This window comes from Stenella coeruleoalba (genome assembly GCF_951394435.1).
Source record: "Stenella coeruleoalba genome assembly, chromosome: 10".
NCBI lineage: Eukaryota > Metazoa > Chordata > Mammalia > Artiodactyla > Delphinidae > Stenella > Stenella coeruleoalba.
This window is the reverse complement of record NC_137156.1, coordinates 53,922,612-53,949,036: the sequence shown is the minus strand read 5'-3', so window position 1 is coordinate 53,949,036 and position 26,425 is coordinate 53,922,612. Positions and strand designations below refer to the sequence as shown.

At 38.7% G+C, this 26,425-nt stretch overlaps 1 protein-coding gene across 1 annotated transcript in view; it reads right to left on the bottom strand.

The window, feature by feature from the left end:
* Nucleotides 1–25,402, bottom strand: part of PDCD6IP (programmed cell death 6 interacting protein) — a 61,030-nt gene extending 35,628 nt beyond the window's left edge. Inside the window, exons 1-6 of the mRNA XM_079932794.1 lie at nucleotides 25,053–25,402; nucleotides 12,766–12,820; nucleotides 11,216–11,285; nucleotides 4,813–4,940; nucleotides 2,460–2,613; nucleotides 1,181–1,281 (exon numbers count right to left, since the gene is read on the bottom strand). Of these exons, the coding sequence (XP_079788920.1) occupies nucleotides 1,181–1,281; nucleotides 2,460–2,613; nucleotides 4,813–4,940; nucleotides 11,216–11,285; nucleotides 12,766–12,820; nucleotides 25,053–25,261 (717 nt within the window). The 5' untranslated portion in view covers nucleotides 25,262–25,402. The remainder of the gene's footprint in view (nucleotides 1–1,180; nucleotides 1,282–2,459; nucleotides 2,614–4,812; nucleotides 4,941–11,215; nucleotides 11,286–12,765; nucleotides 12,821–25,052) is intronic.
* Nucleotides 25,403–26,425: the final 1,023 nt, after the last annotated feature.

The window sequence follows — 26,425 nt, the reverse complement described above, 5'->3', positions numbered from 1 at the left end:
TCAAGGAATACCAGGATTGGTGCAGAGGTAGTTTCCAAGTCTTTGTAGGTGACATTCTTCTCTCCGGGACAGGACTGAACTAATGGCCCAACAGGATGTAACGGTACACTGTGCAGCTGATCATGAGGTCTTCCAGATGAAAAAAAGGTGAGAGGAGATCCCAAGTCTCTTTTTAAGAGCAACACTATTACTACCCAAGAGTCCTGGGCAAATTTCTACTGATCTCTTGGTGAATTTTAAATCTCCAGGAATCTTCAAATTCCCTAGTGCTCATATTCTGACTAATGTGTTGATGTACTTACATGCTTTTTTATTTCACCACAAAATTGTCTGCAATTTCATAATTTATAAAGATTCCTGAATGACTTATAAATCAATAAATTTCCCTACAAAAGAGCATGTAACAAATATCATTTGCTATCATACAGACAAAACTAATTCCTTGAACATTTCTGAAAGAAAGCAGTTGAATCTACTACATTTCAGTCTGTAAGTTTCCGTTTTTAAGCATTCTGAATTTACTTCTTAGTCTAATCATCTGCTTTGTCATTTACAAATGATCATCAGTGACTAGTCTCTTCAAATGCCACTTCAGAAAGGTTTATATTAAAACAATTAATACTTCCTGTGATATATGGTTTTAGATGGTTGTTTTCCTTAGCTGTCCAACAGCAGCCCAATTTTCTAGCCCTGTTGGCAAAATTTAATTCTAATCAAAGTACTGGATGAATTTGTTAAGTTTCCTTTTCCTTTTGTCTTTATGTCTGTTTCTGCGCTTTAAGATTCATCTCTAAGAAAACAGGACAATAATTAAAAGGGTGAATAATCAACATGCTCAAGTACTCATGCTGTACCAAATAACCAATGATTCAAAACTACACAATGCCCTGATCTGATAAAATTACTGGAGACAGGTGTTCAAAATTTTCCAGCAAGAGTTTTAGCTCGGAAAAATAAGTTTAGTAAAGAGTGGAAGCAAAGGCATCCCCTAAATATGAAAGAGAATTTGTCATGCATCTTAAATAAAAAAACTGTTTCTACAAATATACTCTTCAAATGCCGCTCCTTAAATTTCAAATTTCTTTATAAAACATAATTTTTAATTTGCTTTTTATACACAAAAATGTCCAAATATTTCCACATGCAAAACAACCAAGTATTTACAAAAACAATAACTGACCTTGGGGAGAGTATCTTTGTACTGACACTGTTTAAAAGCATCACCGAAATAATCTGCAGCCTGATTAGCCAATTTAGCTATGATAGCATCTTTCATTTTATCTGGAATAAAATATTAAATTGACCATTATAATGAAAATAAATATAAAATAATCTGATATATCATAATAACTCAGTATAGACATTGAGATCACAAGTTTGTACATTTGTCTTAAAAAATTCTTATTGATGAAATCAATTCTTCTGCATACAACTTAATTATTCCACAGGCAGATCCAAAGAGTCAGAATAGATCAGCAGTTGCTAGAAGCTGGGGGAAAAGGGGAATGGAGAGTGACTGACAGTGGGTATGGGGCTTCTTTTGGGGGTAATGATAATGTTCTAAAATAAGATAGTGGTGATTATTGCAAAACTCTGAATACACTGAAAACTAAAGAACTGTATACTTTAAAAGGGTAAATTTTATTGTTTATTAATTCTACCTCAATATAAGCTGTTATTTTAAAAGAAAAACTTTTCAAGTTTATTTAGCTTCCACCTGATGGACTGCTCCCTTATTTTCAATTTCTCTGTACTTACATATTCAATCTTATACTAATCTCTCATACTAATTCACAAGCCTTACAAGAATTGCTCTTATTCCCTCATTCACAGGGCCAGGGACTCTGCCTGAATGGCTCCTTCATATCAGTTAAGTCTGGTTTAAACAAGACCTCCTCAAAGAAACTCTTCTTGAATGATGAATCTAAAATAGCATGACTCCCCCTACATACTTACCCAACTGCCAGACCACTAGTCATTATCACATCTTATTTTCTTCACAGCAATTATCTCTCTTTAAAATTACCTTGGCTAGTTAATTTCTTGTTTATCATCTCCCCCACAATAAATTGTAAGCTTCCAGAAAACAGAAATCTTGTTTGTCTGCTAACTCTATCTAGAGCCTATCACAGGGATTGGCACACAGTTGTACCCAATACTTATTTGCTGAATTAACGAATTTTTGACATACTACAAACCTATATAAATACTATTCCAGATTTCAGTGTTTTAAGACAGTAACTATATATTTCATAAAAGACTTCAAACACAGCCTACATTCTTAAATGTACATTTATACCACCTTAAGGTCAGAAAAGGAAAGCTGAAAATTTTCAATAATCCGTGGGTCAAATTCAAAGAGGAAAGTTCTGTGTTGAACATATTACAATCACCTTCTTATTTTAAAAGCCTGTCACTTCTTTTCACATGCAACAAAATATAGGACAAACTGGAATTACCTCTTGTGGCTTTTAAAAAAAATACTTCTTGGGCCTGTGCCAGCATGATAAGACTGAGAGTCCCAACGGTATCTGGAGATATGTCCACAGTAGGCTCTCTATTCAAGGCAGATAAAACCGTCTCTTTAATATGCAAAAAGGCACCACTAGCAAACTAGAGGAAAGAAAAGAATTTCTTTTAAATCTGTAAGAATTCAGCAAGACAATTTTCTACTGTTACACACAAAACCACTTACATCTGACCTATAAACAATAAGGACAGTTTTCTAAAACACTATAGAATAACAAGAGATTTAATGTACATTAAAGTCAAGTGCAGTAACAAACAAAGTAAACTGATGGGACAAATTGATTAAACTTTTTAGAAATACTCCCTCAAAACTAACATGAGAACAAAGGCAGGGATAAAACATTATTAAAATGTTTTTAGTTCTGAAATGCTCTTGCTTTGGTCCCAAATTCATCTCTCAAATAATTAAACATGCCATACTTAGGGGAAACCTTAAATAGTACTGATACCTAGTCCTCTGGGAAACAGCATGACTATCCATTGCTACGGATTTTTTATTTGGCTTTCAGAGCTCCCTACTGACATGTTCCCCATCAGATTTTTCTTCTCAATTATATTTCGCTGAGGTTAACACTAAGATAACTTCGCTTTTATGAAATAAATAACCCTGGGAAAAAGAAAGGTGGCAGTCTGGGATTAAAAAGTGCTGGGGGGCACTTCCGTGGTAGTGCAGTGGATAAGACTCTGCACTCCCAATGCGGGGGGGGCCTGGGTTCGATCCCTAGTCAGGGAACTAGATCCCACATGCATACCATAACTAAGAGTTCGCATGCCACAACTAAGGAGCCCATGTGCCGCAACTAAGGAGCCCTGGAGCCGCAACTAAGGAGCTGGTTACTCAAGGTTAACTGTACTGAAGTAAACATCAATGATTGCTGCAGTCATGAAGTATCATAAAACTAGAATGTCTCCAAGGAGTGATCAGCTGACTTGCTTAGTAAACTCACAGAATCACAGACTAGAACTGCAAGGGATCCAGTCTCTCATTCACAAATACGGACTGGAGACCTACAGAGTTTAAAGCACTTAGCCAAGGGCACAGAGCTTCTTGGTAGCAAACGGCCCAGACAGGTAACTAGGATCTCTTTCCATCACACTAGGGGACCCTGCTGTGAATCACAGAGGTGACTCACAGAATGGAACATATCCTCAATAATTCAGAATGCCCTCTAAGATTTCACATGCCAACTAATGGAGTTACAATGAATGGAAAATTAAATAAAATTTTATTTCACTTTCACATTTTAAAATATTTGCCATTTATAGCCTCACAAAGGAAAGGTATATGCACCATGCTTGTCATCTGTGCCCATCTAAAATTGGGAGCATGTTGTGTGCTTAAAGTACATTTTCCTCTCACTTTCTTAGAACAGCATTCTTCACCTCTCTTCTAAACTTAAACAATGGGAAAGATCAAACTCCACCTCTGAGACAAGCAAATTCCAGAGCCATGAGGGACAGTGTAAGAAGCATTTGGAATTCCATAAAATTTGGAATCAGAACACCTGAAACCCCAATCTACCACTTTATTAACACTTCTGCCCTTTAGTCTCCTTGTCTGTAAAATGAAAATGGCATTATATAACATGCATCAAAAAGTTTATGTGAACATCAACATACTCTGTAAATTATAAAGGAATATAAAACATAAAAACATAATTACAGGTATCACTTAACAATAATCACTTACTGTTTTTTAAATTGAAACAAAGAAGAAAAGCTGAGTAAATAACATACTGCCGCCAAATAATATGCCATATTAGTAAATGATTGTATCTAAAATCTAAATTTAGCTAACTTAAGAACATTACACATCTGACCACATTTAACTATGACCTCTCCACAAGCTCAGAGTTAAAATTTTCTTGCCAAAAGGTCTTAATTTTTGTGACACTGGTAAAAATTTTTAGTGTGTCTAAGAAAAATTATGCAAAAATAACGTACAAATATTTTAAATGAGGTCATTTATTTAAAAGGGATTTGCCAAGGATTTCACCTCAAAACATTTAATCATTTGTTCTCCCAACATCTACTGAGCCTTTATTATGTGCCAGGCACTGTGCTAGGTGCTGGGTATACAATGGTGAGGAAAAACAGAGCTGGGTCCACAAGTAAGTAGTTTATCTAAGGGCTTCAAAAATATGTATCAATTCATTAAAAAGTACATTATTTTTCAAGAAAGCATCTGTGTGTAAAGAAACATTTATAAACCTAAACGTAAATTATTTTCAATTTAATCCAACTTAGTGTTGATGGTTATGTAGTAACTACTGTTCTGCGTACCTGATAATGCTTAGCAGCGATTTTCAATCCTTCATCATTATCCAGGTTCTGTTCCGCTGCAATCTGGCTAGCTAAGGCTGCACAATTGAACAACACACAGCTCTTTTCATATCCTAGGCTTGCAAGAGCTGTAAAAAAGTTGAGAAGGAAAAATTTATCAGATTATTTTTGTTCTAAAGAAAACGAATGTTTCAAAGAGAAATACTATGACCTCTATCCCACTGGCTCGCACAAAAACAAGTTTCCAGACCTTTTTTCTGACGCATAATACCAGTCCCATATTCCTAGCTGCCCTGCCAGGCATCTATTTCCACAACAATATTCTCATCACCTAAAACTCAAGGATCAATAAATTAATCTTTCCTTCCCTTTACATCCACACTGCTATTAGTCAGATTCAAAATGAAAAGTCATTCAAGTCATTTCAAATTCAATTAGAATAAATTCTTTCCATTTTTCCATCACCTCTCTCAAAATGATATCTTCCCATGACATTCAAACCAGTTCCTCACTACTACAAACCTATGCCAATGCAAGTACCTCCTAGGGTAAAGGAGATATGGAATGCCAGCTAATACATCTCTCAGAGGTAGAGAAGATTATATGGTTAAAATACAATTCTAACCAAGAATCTACACACCTCACATTCACTGGGATAGCTACTATCAAACAAAATGGAAAATAACAGTTGTTGGCAGGCATGTGGAGAAATTAGAACCACTGTGTACTGTTGGTGGGGATGTAAAATGTTGCACCCATGTAGAAAACAGTATGGAGGTCCCTCAAAAAATTAGAAATAAAATTACTAGATAATCCAACAATTCCACTTCTGGGCATAAACCCAAAAGAACTGAAAGCAGGGTCTCAGTCTCAGAGATATTTGTACACCCATGTTTGTAACAGAATTATTCATAATAGCCAAAAGGTGGAAGTAACTCAAGTGTCCACTGATTCATGAACAGAAACAAAATGTGATGTGCACTTATAATGGAATATTAGCCTTAAAAAGGAAGGAAATCGGGTCTCATGCTACAACATGGATGAACCTTGAGGACATTATACTAAGTGAAGCAAGCTAGTCACAAAAAGACAAACACTCTATGATCCCACCCATACGAGGTGTCTAAAGTAGGCAAACTCACAGAAACAGAAAGTAGAATGGTGGTTACCAAGTACTGGGGAAAGGGTGAAAAGGGGAGTTGTTGTTTAAAGGGTACAGAGTTTCAGATTTGCAAGATCAAAAAGTTCTGGAGATCTGTTTCACAACAATGTGAATATACTTAACACCTCTGAACTGTACACTTAATATTGGTTAAGACAGGGAATTCTCTGGTGGTCCAGTGATTAGGACTCGGCGCTTTCACTGCTGGGGCTCAGGTTCAATCCCTGGTTGGGGAACTAAGATCCCACAAGCCATGTGGTGCGGCCAAAAAAAAATAAAGAATTTTTAAAAATTGGTAAAGATAGTAAATTTTATGTTACGGGTTTTTTTTAACTACAAAAAAATTTTTAAAAAAGAACAAATTAAATCATAGTGACATTCAAAAGTCTTACATAATGTGCCAGGTATTGAACACCAAGCAAAATAATCAGAAGGCTTCTTACAAAAAATACCGAACAAACCATCTAGAAAAATCAGAACAACACTACAGCTGTGTGTTTGTGCCACACAATAGTGCCATAAAGTAAAACCCTCCTTGTTATGTAGCATGTTAGTAGTCTCCCTTGTAATTACGGTCAGCTTTTAGCTTGCCTCCAACCTAATTCTAGCCTCCTCACCATAAAGTAAAGCAGACATACACACCAGCTACTCTAACCTACTTTCTTAAATAAATGTATTAAAAATCTGGAATAACCAGGATATGAGTAGAACATGCAGCAAAATAAAGATCAAGGTGAACTAAAAATCTAAGCCCAGAGTAAACAATTCCAATAACAGAAAACATTTCAAAGATCCACATTAACATCCTTAAAGAGATTCAAAGATGGTACATCCATAAACAAGTACATGATGTTATTAAAAAAAGAACAATCCATGAATAAGAAAAAGCCCCTGGAAATTAAAAACTTGATTGCTAAAAGTTTTTCAAAAGAAAGGTTAGAAAATATCTAGGCAGCCCATAAAGAGAAAACAAAATGAAACGTGTAAAAGTTGTGAGTGAGTAGCTCAGAACAACTAATATCAGTTAATACAGCATTCTGAAAAGAGAGTAAAAAATGAAGAAATTATCAAAGAAATGTATGAAAATTTCCCAGGGCTGAAGGGAGATAATGAGTCTTCAAACTGAAAGGACCAACAATAAAATGCCATACCCCAAATGAAAGCCAATTAGATCTTTTGAGATTTCTAACCATGAAGTATAAAGAGAAAATTGTAAAAATCTTCCCAAGAAAAAAGGATCAGGTCACCTACAAAAGAATACTCAGCAGACTTTTCATCAGTAACACTGGATAGTAAAAGGCAAGGGAACAATGCCTTCAGGTTCTGAAGAAACATGATTCTAATTAATTCAACATATATTAAAGCCAGTATGGCTAAAAAAACGGGGAACAAGGGACTAATGGGAAGCAATGATGTCAGGGAGGTAAGAGAGCCAACTCTGCTGTAAAGCTTTAGCTTTTACTCTGAGTGAGGCAAGAAGTCAACAGAGTTTTGAACAGAGACACATTCAGCCCGCCTGGTGGACAACAGACTGTGGGGAAGCAGCACTGGTGGAGGCCAGAGATTAGGACAGGTAGCTGCTGCAATAGGCGCGAGGGGTGATGGTGGCTCTGACCACAACAGCACGAGCAGAGGTGCTGAGAAGTGACTGGATTTTTAATACCTTTAAAAAGAAAATCTGATAGGATTTGCTGATGAATTCACTGAATGTGGGGAATGAAGTGAAACAATGTCAAGAGTGCCTCCAAGGTTTCTGACCTAAGCAGAATTTCAAACCAAATTCAATGTGAGGGCAAAATACAGACATTTCCACAAAGAAGAGATTCAGAAATGTGACCTTTTCTGAGAAAGTTACTTAAGAGTATATTCCAGCAAAAGAGGAAGACACCGTAGCCAGAAAACAATGGCTCTAAACTAAGGGATAATAGTTATACAGCAGATTTAGATAGCAAACAGTCCAGATTCAAGCAAGAAAACAGTCGAGGCCAAAGGGAACAGAAGAGTCACTCAGGAAAAGGTGAGTCCAGAGAGATAAATAATAAGACCAAGAGTTTGCAAAGTCTTGAGAATATGATAAAAGCACAGAATGTGTGTGGTGGTGGAGCAATTAAAACTTCTAAAAACACACACACACGCACGCAGAGCCATACAAGAAAGTCACAGTCTAAATATAAAGCAACTCATCCAGTATATATGACAGAGAGTCAGTGGACTTAAAGAAGAATGAAATACATTCCAAGCAACAGATAAAAATAAACTTTTTATATATAAGATATATATGCCAGCCTATTATATTTCCTATGAACATTATCATCCCAGGCTGTTGTCTTTCATTTTATTTTGACAATTTCTCACGTATAAGAGATTTTGTGAAAACTTTTTCCTGTAATTAAATCTTTTTTCCTTTATGATTTCTTCTATCACATCTAAAGTTAAATCAGGGTTTCTTTAAAATAAATGTTCAACTCTCCTTTCTTCAAAGACCTCTTTTTTGTTAATATTGAACTTCATTCTTGTTTTTTTACCTGAGCTTTTCAAAATGACAACAGCTTGATTATAAATAAAAATAGTTGTTCTAAAATTCAAACAATTGTTTAAACATACACACACACACACACACAAAAAAAGAAAATACATTAAAAATCACTCAATATCCTCCCAGAGTTACCCACTAATTTTTGGTGAATATCTTGACAATTAAGTACATACATGTTCACATACCTAATTTTTCACAAATAGTACACTATACCATATTCAGGGTGCCTGGAATGCACAACTCCAGGAAGCAGCAATCACCCTGGTTTCTATATAAAAGGTGTTCCAAAGAGACCAGCTCTGGGGCCCCGAGTTACATCAATTCAAGGCAACAGCTCTCACCTGTAACAGGTCTTTTATTGGATATTCAATGGACACAGATATATATGTCAATAAATATATATTTGCATTATCATTCTTAATATTCTAAATTATACAATATTCTAATGAATGGGCAGCCTGTGCTTTATTTAACCAAAACATTAGTGATGGACATTTAATTCCCAATATTTGCTACTAGAAATGCCTTGATGATCTACCTCCTGCTTTACTTACGCTCTCAATTTTTTGTGTGTCCCAATTCCTCTAGGACCTCAGTTCATCAACTTAACCTATCTCACTTAAATGTCTCCTGGTTCTCCTGCTACCTGCTCCTTATTCTCAGCCAAACAACTTGCTTGTCACAACAGCACTAGAAGTCCTTTTCTTGACTTTGCCTCCCTCTCAGCATAAGGCTCCCTTTGTCCCCAACTCTTTACTGTATATTTTCTTAACTGGGCAACCCACACATGCTGCTTGTACTTCCTCACTTCCAGTCCACCCCTCGATGCAATCTGACTTCAGCATGCCCCTAGTGACACTTCTTTCTCTGCCAAATCCAGTGAATTCTACAACCTTCTATTTCTTGACCTCGGCCACAATGACTCTGTCAATGACATTTCGACATCAGAGTCACCTGAAGGTATTTTCAAAGGTATCAATTCCAGTGGCCCACCCTGAAATGTCCTCCTATCACATCTGGCATCCTGTATCTTTGTCTGTAAAGATATAATCTGTATTTCTAACATTCTCCCCAGATAACTGTAATATGCAGCCAGATTTGGGAACCACTGGACACAATCTCTGAAACTCTTCCGGCATTCAATCCCATTGTCTCTATTTTACCCTGGTTCCTCTGAGATTTGAAAGTCTTTTCTCAACCTCATTCCCAGGAACCTCTTCTTCTCATTCCCCTGAACGTTGTATTCCCTAGCTTGGCTTTCATATTTTTCCCAATCTACAATCTACCAGAGGAGATAAATTTATTATCATTTAATGAAAATTGTTCCCAAATCTACATCTCGACCTCTTTTGAGCTTTAAATATATTATTTCTAAATGCCAAAGAGAAACTTCTACCCAGATATAACACAGAAAAGTCAAACTCAACCTGTCTATTGAAAGGAATAATTAGCCACAGGTCAAACCAAGTTACAAACCTTAGAGTCAAACATCAACTCCTACTCTTTCTTCTGACAGCCAGCCAGCAGATCCACCAGTTTCACCTCTGAACCCTCTCTCAAACCCATCCCTGCCTTGACCCACATACACTACACCTAGTCAAATCTCTTCATCTCTCACCAGTCTAACTGGTCTGTTTCTCTCTAGTCTCTGGACTTAGGCTTTCTGGAGTTATATCTGGCTTCATTAAATCTTTGCCATATGATCTTGGAAAGTCACTTAATCTTTCTAAAGCAGTTTGTGCAACTGGTGATAACAGTGCCTTTCTTCATTGGGCTGAGAAGGAATTTACTAAGATAATATGTGTAAAGCCCCTTCCACAGTGCCCGGGTGGAATAAGCTATAAACATATAAGAGGGAAGAGCACAAATTCACAGTACACTTGCAGCTCTTCACAATCTACTCTCCAGTATCTTCACCCTCCATAATCCCCAATTCACCTAAGGTTTCAAGCCTTAACAATAATTATATCAATATGTATTACATATAGCAACACACTATATGACACTGTTATATAATATTATATAGCATATATTCTATGATGCATACACATTATATATATGTATTTCATATGTAATATAATACTCATATTATTGATTGTAGCTAATAGTTATTGAGCCTTGTTCTAAGGACTTTACACATATTCACTCATTTTATTTATTTTATTTCACTCAATGAAATAAACAGTACTTCACAGTACTATTCCCCACTTCACAGAGGAGAAAGTTAACACATAGAAAGGTTAACATGATGAGCTGGTAGATCAAAAAACCTCTCGACTTTCAGTTATAATATTCTACATGTAATGTTATTTTCTACCTGGAAAAACCAAATTCATCCTTCAAGGCCTCACTCAAACATCACTTGCATTCAAACAGGCAGAATTAACCACTTCCTCATCTATGCTCCCGGAAGTTTGTTCACAGACTAATATACTCTCTACAATATTTTAGAATGATAGCTACCTTCCCAACCTGACTGAGTACAACTATCTTATTCATTTTTAAAACTATGACAGTGCCTGGCAAGGTGTAGGCTCTCTACAAATATTCGGAAATTTCATTAAAAGTTGAAGTTAGAAAGAAAATAAAACATAAAAATTTTTATTATTTACAAAGAGTCATAAGGAGAGCAATTTCAGAAACCTACAACAATACAAAGTATTTAGAACAAATTTCCTATCATTTTTTATTTAAAAATTACATACCCAATTTTACAGATCCTCCAAAAAGTGAACCTTTATCAAAAGCATCCTTCCAGGTAAATGTCAAGCAGATCTTGATAAAAAGAGGAAAAAAAGAAAAGAAATTCATGTTACCTTCCTGAATCTCATTAAATATTAAGTCTCTTTCAAAGAAAAATCCACAGTGAAGAAAAGGACAAAAGCTTCAACCCATCTAAAATGCTATCTTCTCTAACCAACCAATTCCTTTTCCTTTTTGTGGACCATAAAATTTTCTTTTTTGAAAGTAAGATACTGGCACTAGGATATTTCAAATGGTCATTCTGCCTCAGTAACTGAATACATATTGTCTTCTTCAGAAAACACAATCTTACTCATCTTTACAAACACACAATGGCTTGAACAGAACAGATACTTAATAAACGATCATCAAATAAGCCAAGAGAAGTAAAGGCAACGAAGTAAGCTCTACAGGTTTCCCAGAGGATAAAATTTAAAACTATTCCATGATGACAAAAGTAGGAGAATGATTACCTTTCCAGGATAAAATGAGACAATATTTTATTTCTTGATCTGGGTGGTGGTTATACATATATATTCACTTTCTGAAGATTCAAGCTATATACATGATACTGTTCACTTTTATGTATGTATACAAATAAAAGTTCACTTAATTAAAAACTGCATCTCACTCTACTCTAAAATATTCCACACATGAAGGTTAAAAAGAACTTGGCCTCTTTTAAATTATGTATTGCAATCCAATACAAAATTTTTCAATTCTAGATTAGAGAAATTTTCAATACACACAAAACTAGAGAGAATAACACAAGGAACTCCCATACATCCATCAGCAGTTTTAGCCTTTTGCCCTTCTTGGTTCATCTACCCTCACTTCCTGACCCCAACCCCACTACACACATACTTTTTCTTCTGGAATATTTTAAAGCAAATCTTACCATATTATTTGACTTGTAAAAACTTTAGTACAAGAATGTTTAAAGTATTTTGTATAAACTATTTTAAAATTTAGAAATGCCACACAAATTTAAAACTTTTAACAAGTCTCCCAAATAAAACTGTAAGAAATCATCAGCATTTTCAATATCTAGCCTTTAAGAGAAAGTCAGATTGACATTCTTATAGTATAGCATCTAATCATAGTATCTGCAAATTCATATGCAAATATAACATGTGCAAATAATTTTTAAAGCACATAAAATGAGACTAGTACTTCCTGAATCATACAGTTTTCTTTATTCTGTAAAAATCAAAGGAAAGGGCACCACAGATTATATTAGTCAAAAGATCCTATTGATTAAAAACTGCAAGAAAAAAAATGCAGTCCAATGCACTAAATGAGCCCAGAAGTGACTGAGGAATGGCATGAACAGAATTTCCAAGAGACTCTTTACAATGGGCTTAAAAGTTTCTAATTTGTATTTTTAAGTCTCATAAAAACCTAGCGATAGTGAAGAGGCACCATTTATTTTAATAAAATACCATGGGTAGGAGGAAATGAGTGATTTACCATTATCATATAAGTTTAAAACAAATTAAAATTAATGACTTACCTGGTTTTCAGAAAATGGGAATTTGGGTTCAATGGAACAGATCTGATCATAGTATCTAAAAAACAGAGCAAATTTGTTTATTTTTCTTTTTGTTTCCCTTGACTGAGGAGACATATTCAAAAAAATATTATGAAGACTCATGTCAAACAGCGTACTATGTTTTCTTGTAGAAGTTTTATGGTTTCAAGCCTTACATTTAAAAGTCTTTAATCCATTTTGAATTTATTTTTGTGCATGGTGTGAGAAAGTAGTCCTGTTTTCCCAACACCATTTATTGAAGAGGCTGTCTTTTCCTTACTGCATAGGAGATTAAGAGGTATAAATGTCCTGTTGCAAAATAAATGAGTTACGAATATGGAATGTACAATATGGAGAATATGGTCAATAATTATGTAATATCTTTGTACGGTGACAGATGGCATCTAGACTTGTGGTGATTATTTTGAAATGTACCAAAATATCAAATCACTATGTTGTGTGACAGAAACTTACATAGTGTTGTAGGTCAATTATATTCCAAAAACAAACATAGAAACAGAGATCAGATGTGTGGTTACCAGAGGTGGGGGGCTGAGGGGAGTGGGAACTAGATGAAGGCAGTCAAAAGGTACAAACTTCCAGTTACAAGATAAATAAGTACTAGGGATTGTCAAGTACCACATGATAAATATAATGAACACTGCTGTGTGTTCTATATGAAAGTTAAGAGAGTAAATCCTAAGAGTTCTCATCACAAGGAAAAGAAAACTTTTTTCTACTTCTTTAATATTGTATCTATATGAGATGACGGATACTCACTAAACTTATTGTGGTCATCATTTCATGATGCATATAAGTCAAACCATTATGCTGTACACCTTAAACTTATACAGTGCTATGTGTCAATTATATCTCAATAAAACAGGAAGAAAAAAAGAACCTTAAAAATAATTTATTAATTAATTAAATATAAAAACCGGTCAAAATTTAAAATTACCAAAGCTAAATATTACACACATTTATGTAAATATAACTGGAGTACACTAAAATTATACGTGTTAACTTTGAGTGGACCACGAATCAGATTTCAATCAGCCATTTTAAAGTTAATTAACGTAGTCTTTTTTTTTTTTTTTTGGTTGCACCGGGTCTTAGCTGTGACATGCATGTGGGATCTAGTTCCCTGACCAGAGATCGAACCCAGGCCTGCTGCATTGGGAGCACAGCACCTTATCCACTGCACCACCAGGGAAGACCCACACAGTCTTTTAATGTGTAAACCTGTATCTAAAATGCATGCAATGAAAAAACTGTCAAAAAAAAACTCTTACCACCAAAGAAAAATACTTATCAACTATTATTGGCTAAAAGCAAACTAATATCTGCCTAGGTAACCAATGTATACCTTAAAATACTATTTCTTATTAAGATAACTTTATATCCATTGGGCAGATTAACACCTCTGGTAAACTACTGATTAAAATCAGGTTTACCAACTTTCCCATATGATTTGGGTATGTCCTCTCCTGTCCATCTCCACCACTGCTACACAGTCAACAATTCCACTCTCCCTTGAATGTAAACTAATCCAAAAGTTCCCTAGCCAGTCGCCCTGTCTCCTCTTCTCCTTTCTCATTCTCTTCAATGTGTTCTTCATACAGCAGCCAGAATGATTATCAAACATGAGGCAGTCTTCCCCTATCAGGCTGACCTCTGAGCTAGCCAGGGGGTTGGGGGGTGTCCAAGGCCAAGCTTTCTAACTGGCCTGTAATCTTTCTTCCTTCCCTTATCACCTCCCTGCTCCTGCACCCCCATCACCATGGCTCTTTGCAATTGTTATTTCTGAGGCCAAGTTTTCCAGAGGGGTGGGAGCAACATGTCAGAGATCAAGTTTGGGGCTGCCATGGCCACAACTTTGGTTACACAGAGGAAGAATTGAGCAATTAGGTAAATACAATGAAGATAATGGGAGTCAGGCTTCTAACTACCAGAGAAAGGAGTTACAAACATGGGAATGTGGACAGCTAGAAGAAACGCTGGCTTTGGATTGGAATGGGAGGTAACAGTGTGAACTCATTTTTTAATACAATGTAATACAGATACAAAAGAGGTATAAATGTGTGTGTGTATGTATTTCCTAAGTGTATATGCTGAGAGGTCCTAGAAGCAATAATACCTAAGTAGCAATAAGCACACCTAGAGGCCAGATAAATAGTACTATGCATTAAACGGAGCCAGCCAGTCCTTAGAGAAATTGCTGGCTCCATGACTGCAACTGAGAAAATTCAAGCAGCAAGGCTAAAACATCTAGCTATGCTAGGAAGTTAAGGACTCAAAAAATGATGAGGATATGTCAGAAGAACACAGGAACTAGCTTTAAGCAGCTCCTACTAGCCAAGTCCAGAATAATTCAAATAAATAACAAATCATAACCCACTAAGGAAAATAAGAACACCGTTCTAAAGTAAACAAAACAAACAGGTGAATAGGGAAAGCTCTACCCTACTGTACAATGCCAACTAATAAATCTAGAAGAAACAATGAAGTGAGAAATGTCACCATCTGGCATCTTTCATAATATAATATCTGATTCAGGTAAAATCATGAATGGAAGCTAAAACACGAAAGTTTGATGGAAACAGGATATTACAAAGTCGCAAACTACCTCCCCACAAAATACTAATTAGTATAACTTATTAATTGTAAGGCCAAAAAATCTGGCAGACAGCATCTTAACAAAGTGATAAAAGTTAAACATTATCAGCAATGGGACAAATCAACCTCATGTTTTTCCCAACATGCACTAAAAAGAACACAGCATCACTTGGGTGGTACGAGAGCCCCAAAATGTGTAAAACACAAGAAAATATGAGGCAAGCCCTTACTGAGGGACATTCTACCAAGTAAGTAGCCGGTACTCTTCAAAAATGCCAACATGGTGAACGACAAGGGAAAACTGAGAAACTATTCCAGATTGAAGGAGACTAAAAAGGCAATTAAATGCAATGCAAGATCTGGGATTAGATCCTGGACCTGTAAACAACATTATTGGGAAAATCAGCAAAATCTGAATGAGTTTTGTAGATTAAATGGTAATATTCAATCAATGTTAATTTCCTGATTTTGAAAGCTGTACTTTGGTTATGTAGGAGAGTATTTTTGCATTCCCATTATACTTATAATTACATCCAAAACTTTTGACATCATTCAACTCTCCAGCCTCAACTCAATATTCACTACACATTCTAGGCACTAAAATTCTATGCTCTCTCCTGGCTCAGGGCCTTCACCCATTTTGTTCCCCCATACCTGGACATTTTCCCATCACAATTTCCCATTTTTCTTGTCCTCATTCATTCACTCATTCAACAAACATATACTACAAGTTTACTATGCACCAAACACAGTTCTAGGACATAGGAATTCAGCAGAACATAAGCATTTAAAAATTTGCACCCTTGTAAAGCTTACTTTCTGAGTGGGAGACAAAACAAGATAAAGTAAAAATGTAGTAAAGTAGATAGTGCTAAGTGCAATGGCACTTAAAGAAGTGAGAGAAATAAGGTACGTGTATGGGGTGAGGTGAGAAGGCTGTAGTTTTTTCAGATAACATGGTCATTTGACTACATAAAAGTAAAAAGTAAAAAATTTTGAAACATCCTGGGGGCTTCCCTGGTGGTGCAGTGGTTAAGAATCCACCTGCCAATGCAGGGGACACGGGTTCAAGCCCTGGTCCGGAAAGATCCCACATGCCGCGGAGCAATTAAGCCCATGTACCACAACTACTGAGCCTGCACTCTGGAGCCCACGAGCCACAACTACTGAGCCCATGTGCCACAACTACTGAGCACATGTGCCACAACTACTGAAGCCCGTGTGCCTAGAGCCCGCGCTCCACAACAAGACAAGCCACCACAATGAGAAGCCCGCTCACTGCAACAAAGGGTAGCCCCCGCTTGCCACAACTGGAGAAAGCCCATGCGCAGCAACGAAGACCCAAGGCAGCCAAAAGTAAATAAATAAAAAATTTTTTAACAATCATGAATAATAGAAAGGGCATGAAGGAAGTCATGGGATGTGAGGGAAAAGCATTACCAGTCAAGGGAAGAGCAAGTGCCAAAAAGCTGAGACCAGAGTATGCCTGAAAAGATCTCTGCCATGATAAGGAGGCATATGGCCAGAGAGTGAACACTGGAGAAAATAGTGGGAGATTAAATCAAGGAAGTAATGATGCCTTGAGTGCAACTTGTAAGACTTTTGGCTTCTACTATAGAGTAAGAGGAGGAACCATCCAGAGGGTTTGGACAAGAGTAACACGAGCTAATCCATTTTCAGAGTCACCCTGGTTGCTATGTAGAAAACTGACTTGCAGGTGTGCCAGGGTATAAGTACAGACAAGTCAGAAAGCTATTGCAGTAATCCAGTAAACAGATGATCCACGGTGGTGGCAGAAATGATAGAGGCACTCAATCTCACTCCTTTTCTAAATTAGTTCCCCTCTCCATTTATAATCTTAGGCCCCTGAATTTTTCCTTCACAGAACTTACCACAGTTGGTAATATATTTATTTGCGGGACTTTGTTTAATGTCTTTTCTCTCAAAGGATTGTAACAGAAACTGGGTCTATTTGCTCAGTTTCATTGCTAGCTCCAAACAAATGAATCAGTAAAATGCAAAGTTTTTAAAAGGCAACTTTTTTTAATCTCTGAAAAGTAAAACCTGAGATTCTCTGTTTTGGTAATAAACAGGAGCTACCAAAGAATGTGTCCATAAGGAGAGACTAGCAAGTACCAAGACCCTGAGGCAACAATGTGCAAGGAGGCCGACAGGGCTATAGCGCGGGGACTGGCACACTTTTTCTGAAAAGGGCTATTCTAGGCTTTGCCAAAAAAGAGGCAAAATCAAGGATAAAATGTAGGTACTTGTTATAACAAGAAAGAAAACTCCTGCCCTGCCCTGGGCGCTTTTTACCTGGGTTGGGCCATCTCAGATGGTGGGTACACTAAGTACACAGCTATCTAATTGCCATTAGCTGGAGACTTCTCTGAGGGAAGAGGATCCAGTCTGGTGTTAAGAAGCCCAGGGGAGGGAGGTGAGTAGTGGCTAATACAGTCTGTTTCACTCTCTGCCCCAGTGACACTCAAATATCGGCACGCCCTTCTCTCCTGCCAGAGAGTCCAGCCATCTCAAACTTGGGCGGCTGGTACAGCTGGCAGGAGAGAGGGCAATTTGCTGAGTCACCAAGTTCCGGTATGAGATTATACCATTCACTGCCAAGCAACTGCCAAGCAGAAAACCCAACGTGTAGGGCACCTGAGCAAGCCCTGGGCAGCAGTGAGGCACGGCTACTGGCCAGAGAAGCAAACACTTGGAATAAAGGGGAGGATGGGGCAGAGGGGAGCACCCCAGCTAGCTCTCCAAGGCTCACAACGCTAGAGTGATGCCCTGGACCATACAAAAACAGGCAGCTGGGCAGGCCTCTGCTCTACAGACAGCAAGGAAGGAAGTAGGAGGAGATGAAGCTACTTGCTCTGCAAGTGAATCAGGAAAAAAAAGAAAGGCTAAAGAGAATGTACTAAAATTTTATACCTACCCTATTTACTCCAAAGCTTTTGGGGTCAACTCTGAAAACTTACGTGGGGTAACAGTGCATGTATATCCTACATTTAAATGACTAGGAAGATACGCGATGGAATCTTCAAAGTAAAATAGCTGTCTTAAGACAGGTTATATAATATGAAATATAAGTATGAAAAAATGAAATATAAGTGCTGTACAACAGTCATTGGAAATCAATAATATCTGACTTCATATGGAGTAAACTCCAACAAAGAGACCAACTAATGCTTTTCAAAAGAAAATAGCCATTGCTAACTGCAGGTACCACAGGGAAAATGCTGTTCCTACAGTATGAAGTACAGTAAGCTATCCTTTCAATATAATTCCACCACATACGACCCCTCATAGTTCAGCCTAATTCTCAGCTATCAAAGCTCTCTAGAGAGGGAACAAGAGCAGAACAAGAGAATCTACCACACCCCTCTCTTTATCATTTAAATATGCTTTACTCAATCAGCAGATTCTATCCCAGGGTATACCTCTAACAAATTAGACCTAGGCTGCAAGTTTTCCACAAGTGGGGAGAGAGAAAGCCAGTATGCTACACCAGAGTACTGGTGTAGCAAAGAAAAAAAAAAAAAAAAAAAGAATCTGTACCGTTAAAGATTTTATTTTAAAAATAAGTAAAAAAAAAAAATTAACTATAAAATCCTAAACATAAAAAGGTAAGTCAGACAACCCTGAGTTTGAATCCCAACTCCACCAACTCTTAGCTGTGTGACTGCATGCAAGTTACTCCTCAACCTCTCTAAAGTGAGGGCAAAACCTCATTTAATTTAAGCATGAGGGACAAATGATACAATATATACTCAAAGCTTAAAATATTGCCTGGACACACTGCACATGTTGGAAAAACGGTAGCTACAGATTCTTATTTTACAACTATTCGTAAGTGTTTTACATGTTCTCCAGTATTTCATAAAACTTAAATCACTTTAGAGCACATATCTAAGAACTCAACGTTTAAAATCTCATGGGGAAATAAAAAGGAAATGAATATATTTCTTTTAATATACCAGTGATAGGTACAGGACAAATTCCAATTAGAAATTCTAGTTTTAAAGTTTTTCTTAGGGGGAAGGTGTGAAGACCGAGAACAACCAATCTACGTTAGGCAAAGTGATACTGCAACGCAAATTCACGTAACCCATCCAGCTCCAGCCAGTACTGAGGGCTGGGCAACTCCCAGCCCACCAACCAGAGACAGAAACAAGAGAGCTGGGCCAGATATTGATCAGAGTTAACAGATGCCTCCTGAACCTTATTTTCACACTTCTTTCTTTGCCCGATTTACCTCATGAAGAATCACTAATGAAGCACTACTGCAGCAGAGTATGGCAGAAAGTAAATAGTCAGGGAGTCAAGAAGTCAAGATCTTAGTCTAACTCTACCACAAAGCTAGCTGCGTGGCTTAAACCTCCCGTGTGCAGAAGACTCTGAGAGAAGATTCTCTCTAGGGTTACAAAGAATGAAGAAAATCCTGACAAGCTATTTTATTTATTAAACATTAGAAAAGTCAGAACACAGAAAAGCAGAGATTTTAAATTTTCCTTTAAATTTTCAAGTTTATTCATTTATGCACAATAAAATTACTGAGCCAATTTAAGGTCTGGCTACTACAGATACTCCTTGAGACCAAGGGTCAGGTATTATATATCTTTATATTCCCCACACTGTTTTATTAACAAATTGTAGCAACGTCATTAGGACTAATATTATCTCAATATCTTAAGCAACAATCAGAATGTAAGCAACAGCTTGAGAAGTAAAATGGAACAGCAATATTTTCTTTCTTGATCTGTAAAACACTAGTGCTGGGATAAAATTTCAGAAATTATGAAACTAATTCCATCACCTTTATTTTACAAATGAAAAAGATACTACCATAATGCAGCAAACTAAGTATTAACCCACAAAAAAGTGACACACAAATCTATTTAGAAATTTTACAAAATCTATATAAAGGACTCTTGAGTTAAAGAAAACTAAAATTACAAACTATTAAAAAATGTCAACAAGAATACTATATACCGGGGACTTCCCTGGTGGCACAGTGGTTAAGAATACACCTGCCAATGCAGGGTACCACAGGTTCGAGCCCTGCTCTGGGAAGATACCACATGCCGTGAAGCAACTAAGTCCGTGCACCACAACTACTGAGCCTATGATCTAGAGCCCACAAGCCACAACTACTGAAGCCTGCATGCCACAACTACTGGGCCCGTGTGCCTAGAGCCCGTGCTCTGCAACAAGAGAAGCCGCCACAATGAGAAGTCCACGCACTGCAACAAAGAGTAGTCCTGCTTGCCTCAACTAGAGAAAGCCCGGGGACAGCAACAAAGGCCCAACGCAGCAAAAAATAAAATAACTAAATTTATTTAAAAAAAAAAAAAAAAGACACATGCACCCCAATGTTCATTGCAGCACTATTTACAATAGCCAGGACATGGAAGCAACCTAAATATCCATCAACAGAAGAATGGATAAAGAAGATGTGGTTATATATATATATATATATACACACACACACACATATACACACACAATGGAATACTACTCAGCCATAAAAAGGAACGAAACTGGGTCATTTGTAGAGACGTGGGTGGACCTAGAGATAGTCATACAGAGTGAAGTAAGTCGGAAAGAGAAAAACAAATATTGTATATTAATGCATATATGTGCAATCTAAAAAAATGGTATAGATGATCTTATTTGCAAAGCAGAAATAGAGACACAGACATAGAGAACAAACATATGGATACGGGGAGGGGGATGAATTGGGAGATGGGGACTGACATATATACACTACTGATACTATGTATAAAATAGATAACTAATGAGAACCTACTGTATAGCACAGGGAACTCTACTCAATGCTCTGCGGTGACCTAAATGGGAAGGAAATCCAAAAAAGAGGGGATATATGTATACATATAGCTGATTCGCTTTGTTGTACAGTAGAAACTAACACAACGCTGTAAAGTGACTATACTCTGATAAAAATTTTTTAAAAAATTCCTTTACCTATCCTACTCTTCTATTAGATGTGGACACACATAATGGCCAATAACATATGAGCAGGGTATTCCGGGGCAGTTTCCAGGAAACATCGTGGAGGCTGAGCCCTCTGCCTTCTTTCTCCCTCCCTCCATCCTCCTAAAACTTGGGTATGACTGCTATCTGGACCTTGAGAGCAAGGACTCTAGGTTTTACAGAGCAGCTCACTGGAGGAGCCAGAGCCTGAGCCTGATGAACTTCACAGAACCACTACACCATCCCTAGGCTACCAGAACTACCCATCCACCAACTTTTCACACAGAGTAAAATCATAATTTTTTTTCAATTTATTTTTTGGCTGCGTTGGGTCTTCATTGCTGCACGCAGGCTTTCTCTAGTTGCAATGAGTGGGGGCTACTCTTCGTTGTGGTGCATGGGCTTCTCATTGCAGTGGCTTCTCTTGCTGCGGAGCACTGGGCTCTATGCATGCAGGCTTCAGTAGTTGCAGCACGGGGGCTCAGTAATTGAGGCACATGGGCCCTAGAGCACACGGGCTTCACTAGTTGCAGCGTGCGGGCTCAGTAGTTGTGGTGCATGGGCTTAGTTGCTCCACAGCATGTGGGATCTTCCCAGACCAGGGATCGAACCCATGTCCCCTGCACTGCCAGGCAGATTCTTAACCACTGAGCCACGAGGGAAGTCCTAAAATCATAATTTAACTCACTGACAGTTTGAGATCTACCACACGCAGATGACTTCACCCCTAACACAGCAACATAAATAATATAAAACTAAAACAGATAATATAGAAAACTGCATACATGACTGCTGAGATCCTCAACCTCCATTCCCCCTGACCAAATTTCAGAAAGCTGACAACCAGGCTTTTTCATGGAAGGAGACTGGAAGCTTTCTCTCTAAAGAAACTAATCACAACAAAAGACATGGAAGGTGGTATCTGGAGCTTCCCCCTCCCCCCCAAAAAACCCAGCAGGGTTCCCATCTGATCACCTAGTGTAAAATTCACTGTTTACCAAGGCTCTCCTAATCAATTTGTAGTTAAAGTCACTTTACAAAGGATGACATTCATTCTTAATATTATAACTCATAAATGTGTATTTTAGGAAATGTTAATAGGTCATCTAGAAGTTAGTAACAATAAAAAAGGCAAGTCACTGAAACTATATGTAGAGCTGTGTATCATTACCAAGCTAGCTTCTCTTCTTTAGGAATTAGATTAAGCCCTCTTTTTTTAAAATTTTATTTAAAAGTTCATTAAGTTTAAAATATGTAAATTAATGTTCAGTTTACACAATTATCCAAATATAATTATTAAAAGTAAGACAATCTGCTTGATTGGATGAACACCCAACAATTGTTTCATTTTTACAGTATGTATACCAAAGGTACTTTTGTACACACCTCCATTTAACAGACTGTACTAATAGCTATTAGTTTACCCTAACTCTCCTATAACAGCAAGAAGTGAAAAAAGCGTAGTTGTTGAACGACTGTGTTAATATGAGGATAATACAGACAACTAAAGAAACACAGTTTCAAAGACACTATCTCCTCAACAGCCCTAAACCTAGGAACAGTTCTCACATTTACACCTTGGAAAAGACTAAAGGAATGAACAAATGAACAAAGTTTTAAACTTCACAGAACCACTACTCACTATTCTCTCATCTTCTAGTCTCTGAAGACTACACACTCCTTAAGGGCTGAGACCAAACCTAATGTATTCATATGTACATTATACACAACCCATGCTTTTTTAATACTACTAATGAAAAATCGTCACTGAATGCCCCTCATGTCTACATAAGAATTGTACTGGAGATTTTTTTAAAGTATGTTAATTCTAAAGAATGGCTAAGTGTTCATAGGTTAATTTTTTTTTATATTTGTTTCTTTTTTAAATATTTTTAAATTTTATTTATTTTTGGCTGTGTTGGGTCTTTGTTGCTGCGCACGGGCTTTCTCTAGTTGCGGCGAGCGGGGGGCTACTCTTCGAGTGGGCGCTACTCTTTGCTGCGGTGCACGGGCTTCTTATTGCAGTGGTTTCTCTTGCTGCGGAGCATGGGCTCTAGGTGCATGGGCTTCAGTAGTTGTGGCACGCAGGCTCAGTAGTTGTGGCTCATGGGCTCTAGAGCACAGGCTCTGTAGTTGTGGCGCTTAGGTGCTCCGTGGCATGTGGGATCTTCCCGGATCAGGGCTCGAACCCGTGTCCCCTGCACTGGCAGGCGGATTCTTAACCACTGAACCACCAGGGAAGCCCTAACTTTTTAAAAAGCTTATACTAAGTATCAAGTTAGTGATCTTTGCAACCCAACAGTCTTATCTTTAAAACTGACACCAAGGGGTCATCATCCCTCTAAGCAATCTATTCAGTATCCTCCTTCTGGAGGACCAGCTCTTCCCCAGTCCATACTAATATTACTTTAATCCATGCTGCATGGAGAAATTAAACCAGCAGAGTGACTCAGACAAGGGCAATTAAATTAGGCCATTTCCCACCATCATACATGGGCACAAGCCAACCCAATCAGAGGCCTCCATAGACTTTCGCCAGGGTGTAGGAGAAAAGTACTCTTACCTAAGATCCTGAGTGTTAAGACCACTGTAATTACAGGAGAGCCAAGATCCTGAGTGCTAAGACCACTGTAATTACAGGAGAGCCAGTGGCCATCTCTCCCAATAGAGAAACAAAGCTCTCCTAAGAGGTAATCATCATAGAGGCAGGATGATCTCCTGGAATGCCTAAAGATAAGGAAGCAATATTCCTTGACTTTGCAGTTACTAAGCTAGTTTAACCTGAGCTGCTCCTACCTGCATCCTAATACAGCTGTGTTTTTCCCGTGAAACAAGGAGAATATGTTACACATAGGAAATGAGATCATTAACAAGATGGGCGAAATAATTTTTTTTAACTATAAAGTGCTATGAAAATGTTCTGCCATCCTAACTAGAAAGAACTACAAAAGGAACTCTCCTTAAATACAGCCTGAGCTCAATAAACATTTGCTAAGATAACAAATTTACTCCAATATCTGCATACCTGTTTGTGAACAAACTGATTAAAAGCAACCTATCTTGAACGTTAATGTCACTCAAGTTTAACTTCAAATAATGGCAGCTCCTAACCTATGGAATTCTCCATTTGTCGTTCGGTTACGATGAAGCTAGGAAGATGGCTCATTCCGAAGTGGACAGGGTAGTACGTAATAAACATGGGTTCCAGTGTTCCAATTCTGCCACTTCCCTGAAGCAACTACGATTACGAAATCCAAACCTGGCCAAGAAAGTTTTGCAGTGATGCAAAAACTGGGGAAGAGAGGAGTCTCAGAGACCCCCTCCCCCCACCAAAAAGTGAAGAAAACCAGTTCTGGGTAAATGTGGCAAAAGAGATCAGTACGTGGCAGACCGTTCCTCCCAGGTGGCCGACGGCCCGAGCCTCGGTGGACCAAGGGCTAGGGCGGGCAGCTAGGGGAAGCGGGTCGGGTCCCCGGGGACTTCGAGGCCGCTCCTGCTCAGCAGGAAGGAATGCAGACCACACCTACGCGCCCGGCCAACAGGGGCAGGACGGCCGGCCCGGGCAGTAGGTGTGAAGGAGGGAGGCAGGAAGAGAGAAGGAAGCAAGGGGAGCGGCAGGCCGCCGACGGCCTCCCCCCGCCCGGCCCCAGGCCCACCTCAGCAGCGTCTCGAGCGCGCTCTCGTGCTTGTCCAGCGGGCGGCCGAGCGCGGCGCGGCGCAGCTTGCTGAGCTCCTCCGCCGCGCGGCAGTACTGGGCCTGCTCCTCCCCGCCGCTCGGGTACGTCTGCTGGATGAACTTCACCAGCGGCTTGGCCAGGTCCACCTCCGAGGTCTTCTTCAGCTGCACTGAGACGAACGTCGCCATGGCGAGCGCCTCGGCCGCCCTTCGGGCCAAAGACCGCGGGACGACGACGAAGGCCGAGGCGCGCGGGGTACCGTACAGGCGGACTGACGAGCTGACAGAGGTCCGCTCGGCCTGCGCTTCGGGTCTGGCCACTTCCGGGAGCTATCGCGCAGGCGCAGTCGGCGCGCCGCCTCCGGTCACGTGAGGGAGACCGGGCGCCGGCGCTGCTCACCTGGGCCCCCACTCTTCCTGCGCCCAGCCTTACGGCGCCGGCTTTCTCCACAGGCGGAATTTTCTCATTCCTCCGTACTTCCTCGGCAGGTGGGCAGAGTGCTTTCACGTAAAGATAATTTTTCCTCCGCTCTAACAATTTCCCGGGGAAGTGCTACAGTTACTGCCACGGGCGCGAGTTTGCAGCCACCTGTCCAAGACCTGGCAGCCTCAGGGTTATTGTGACCTATGGTAATTCATTCAGCGGGCTGCTGTGTATGAATACTGTGTGCACAGTGAGCCGAGTAGGCAAGGTCCTGGCTATTGTGCAGCTTAATGTCAGGTAAGGACACAGATATTAAGGTGGACCAAAAAAGTATCTTGGTACAAAAAGCAGGGTGCTTGGCATGTAAGGGTATGAGGGTCCCTCGAAAGAACCTAGTTTAAACAATAATAATTATTAAATAATTATTTAAGAGAAGGTTTTTCTGAGGAGGTGAACTTTAAAAGACCTGCAGTTTGAGAAGATGCTTGACATTAGGAGAAGGGAAGAGTGGCCGGGAGAGTAGTGGCTGGGGAGAGCCTCCCAGACCAAGGGGCAACGGCCCTAGGAGGCAAGCACTTCCCATGTTCAGGGTGTGGAAGCAAACAGTGTGGCAAAAACTTAATAAACAAGTAGAGAATGGGATGAAATAAAGTTGGAAGAGTAAACAGGCATCAAATCGTTCAGAACCTTGTAAGCCAAGTTAAAGAATTTGTATTGTAGAAGAAATGGAAAGGAAGCTATAAATGCCATTTAAGAAACGGTGACATGATACAATTTATCGACACATTTTTAAAAGGCCACCGTGTGCATCAATCTGATGAGATGTCATATGAAGTATACAATATCGTCATCTATGATCTATTCCAGGCAAAAATGTTTAACTTGAATCTGTCAATTCTTTGCATCTAACACACAATTTATAAAGAAGT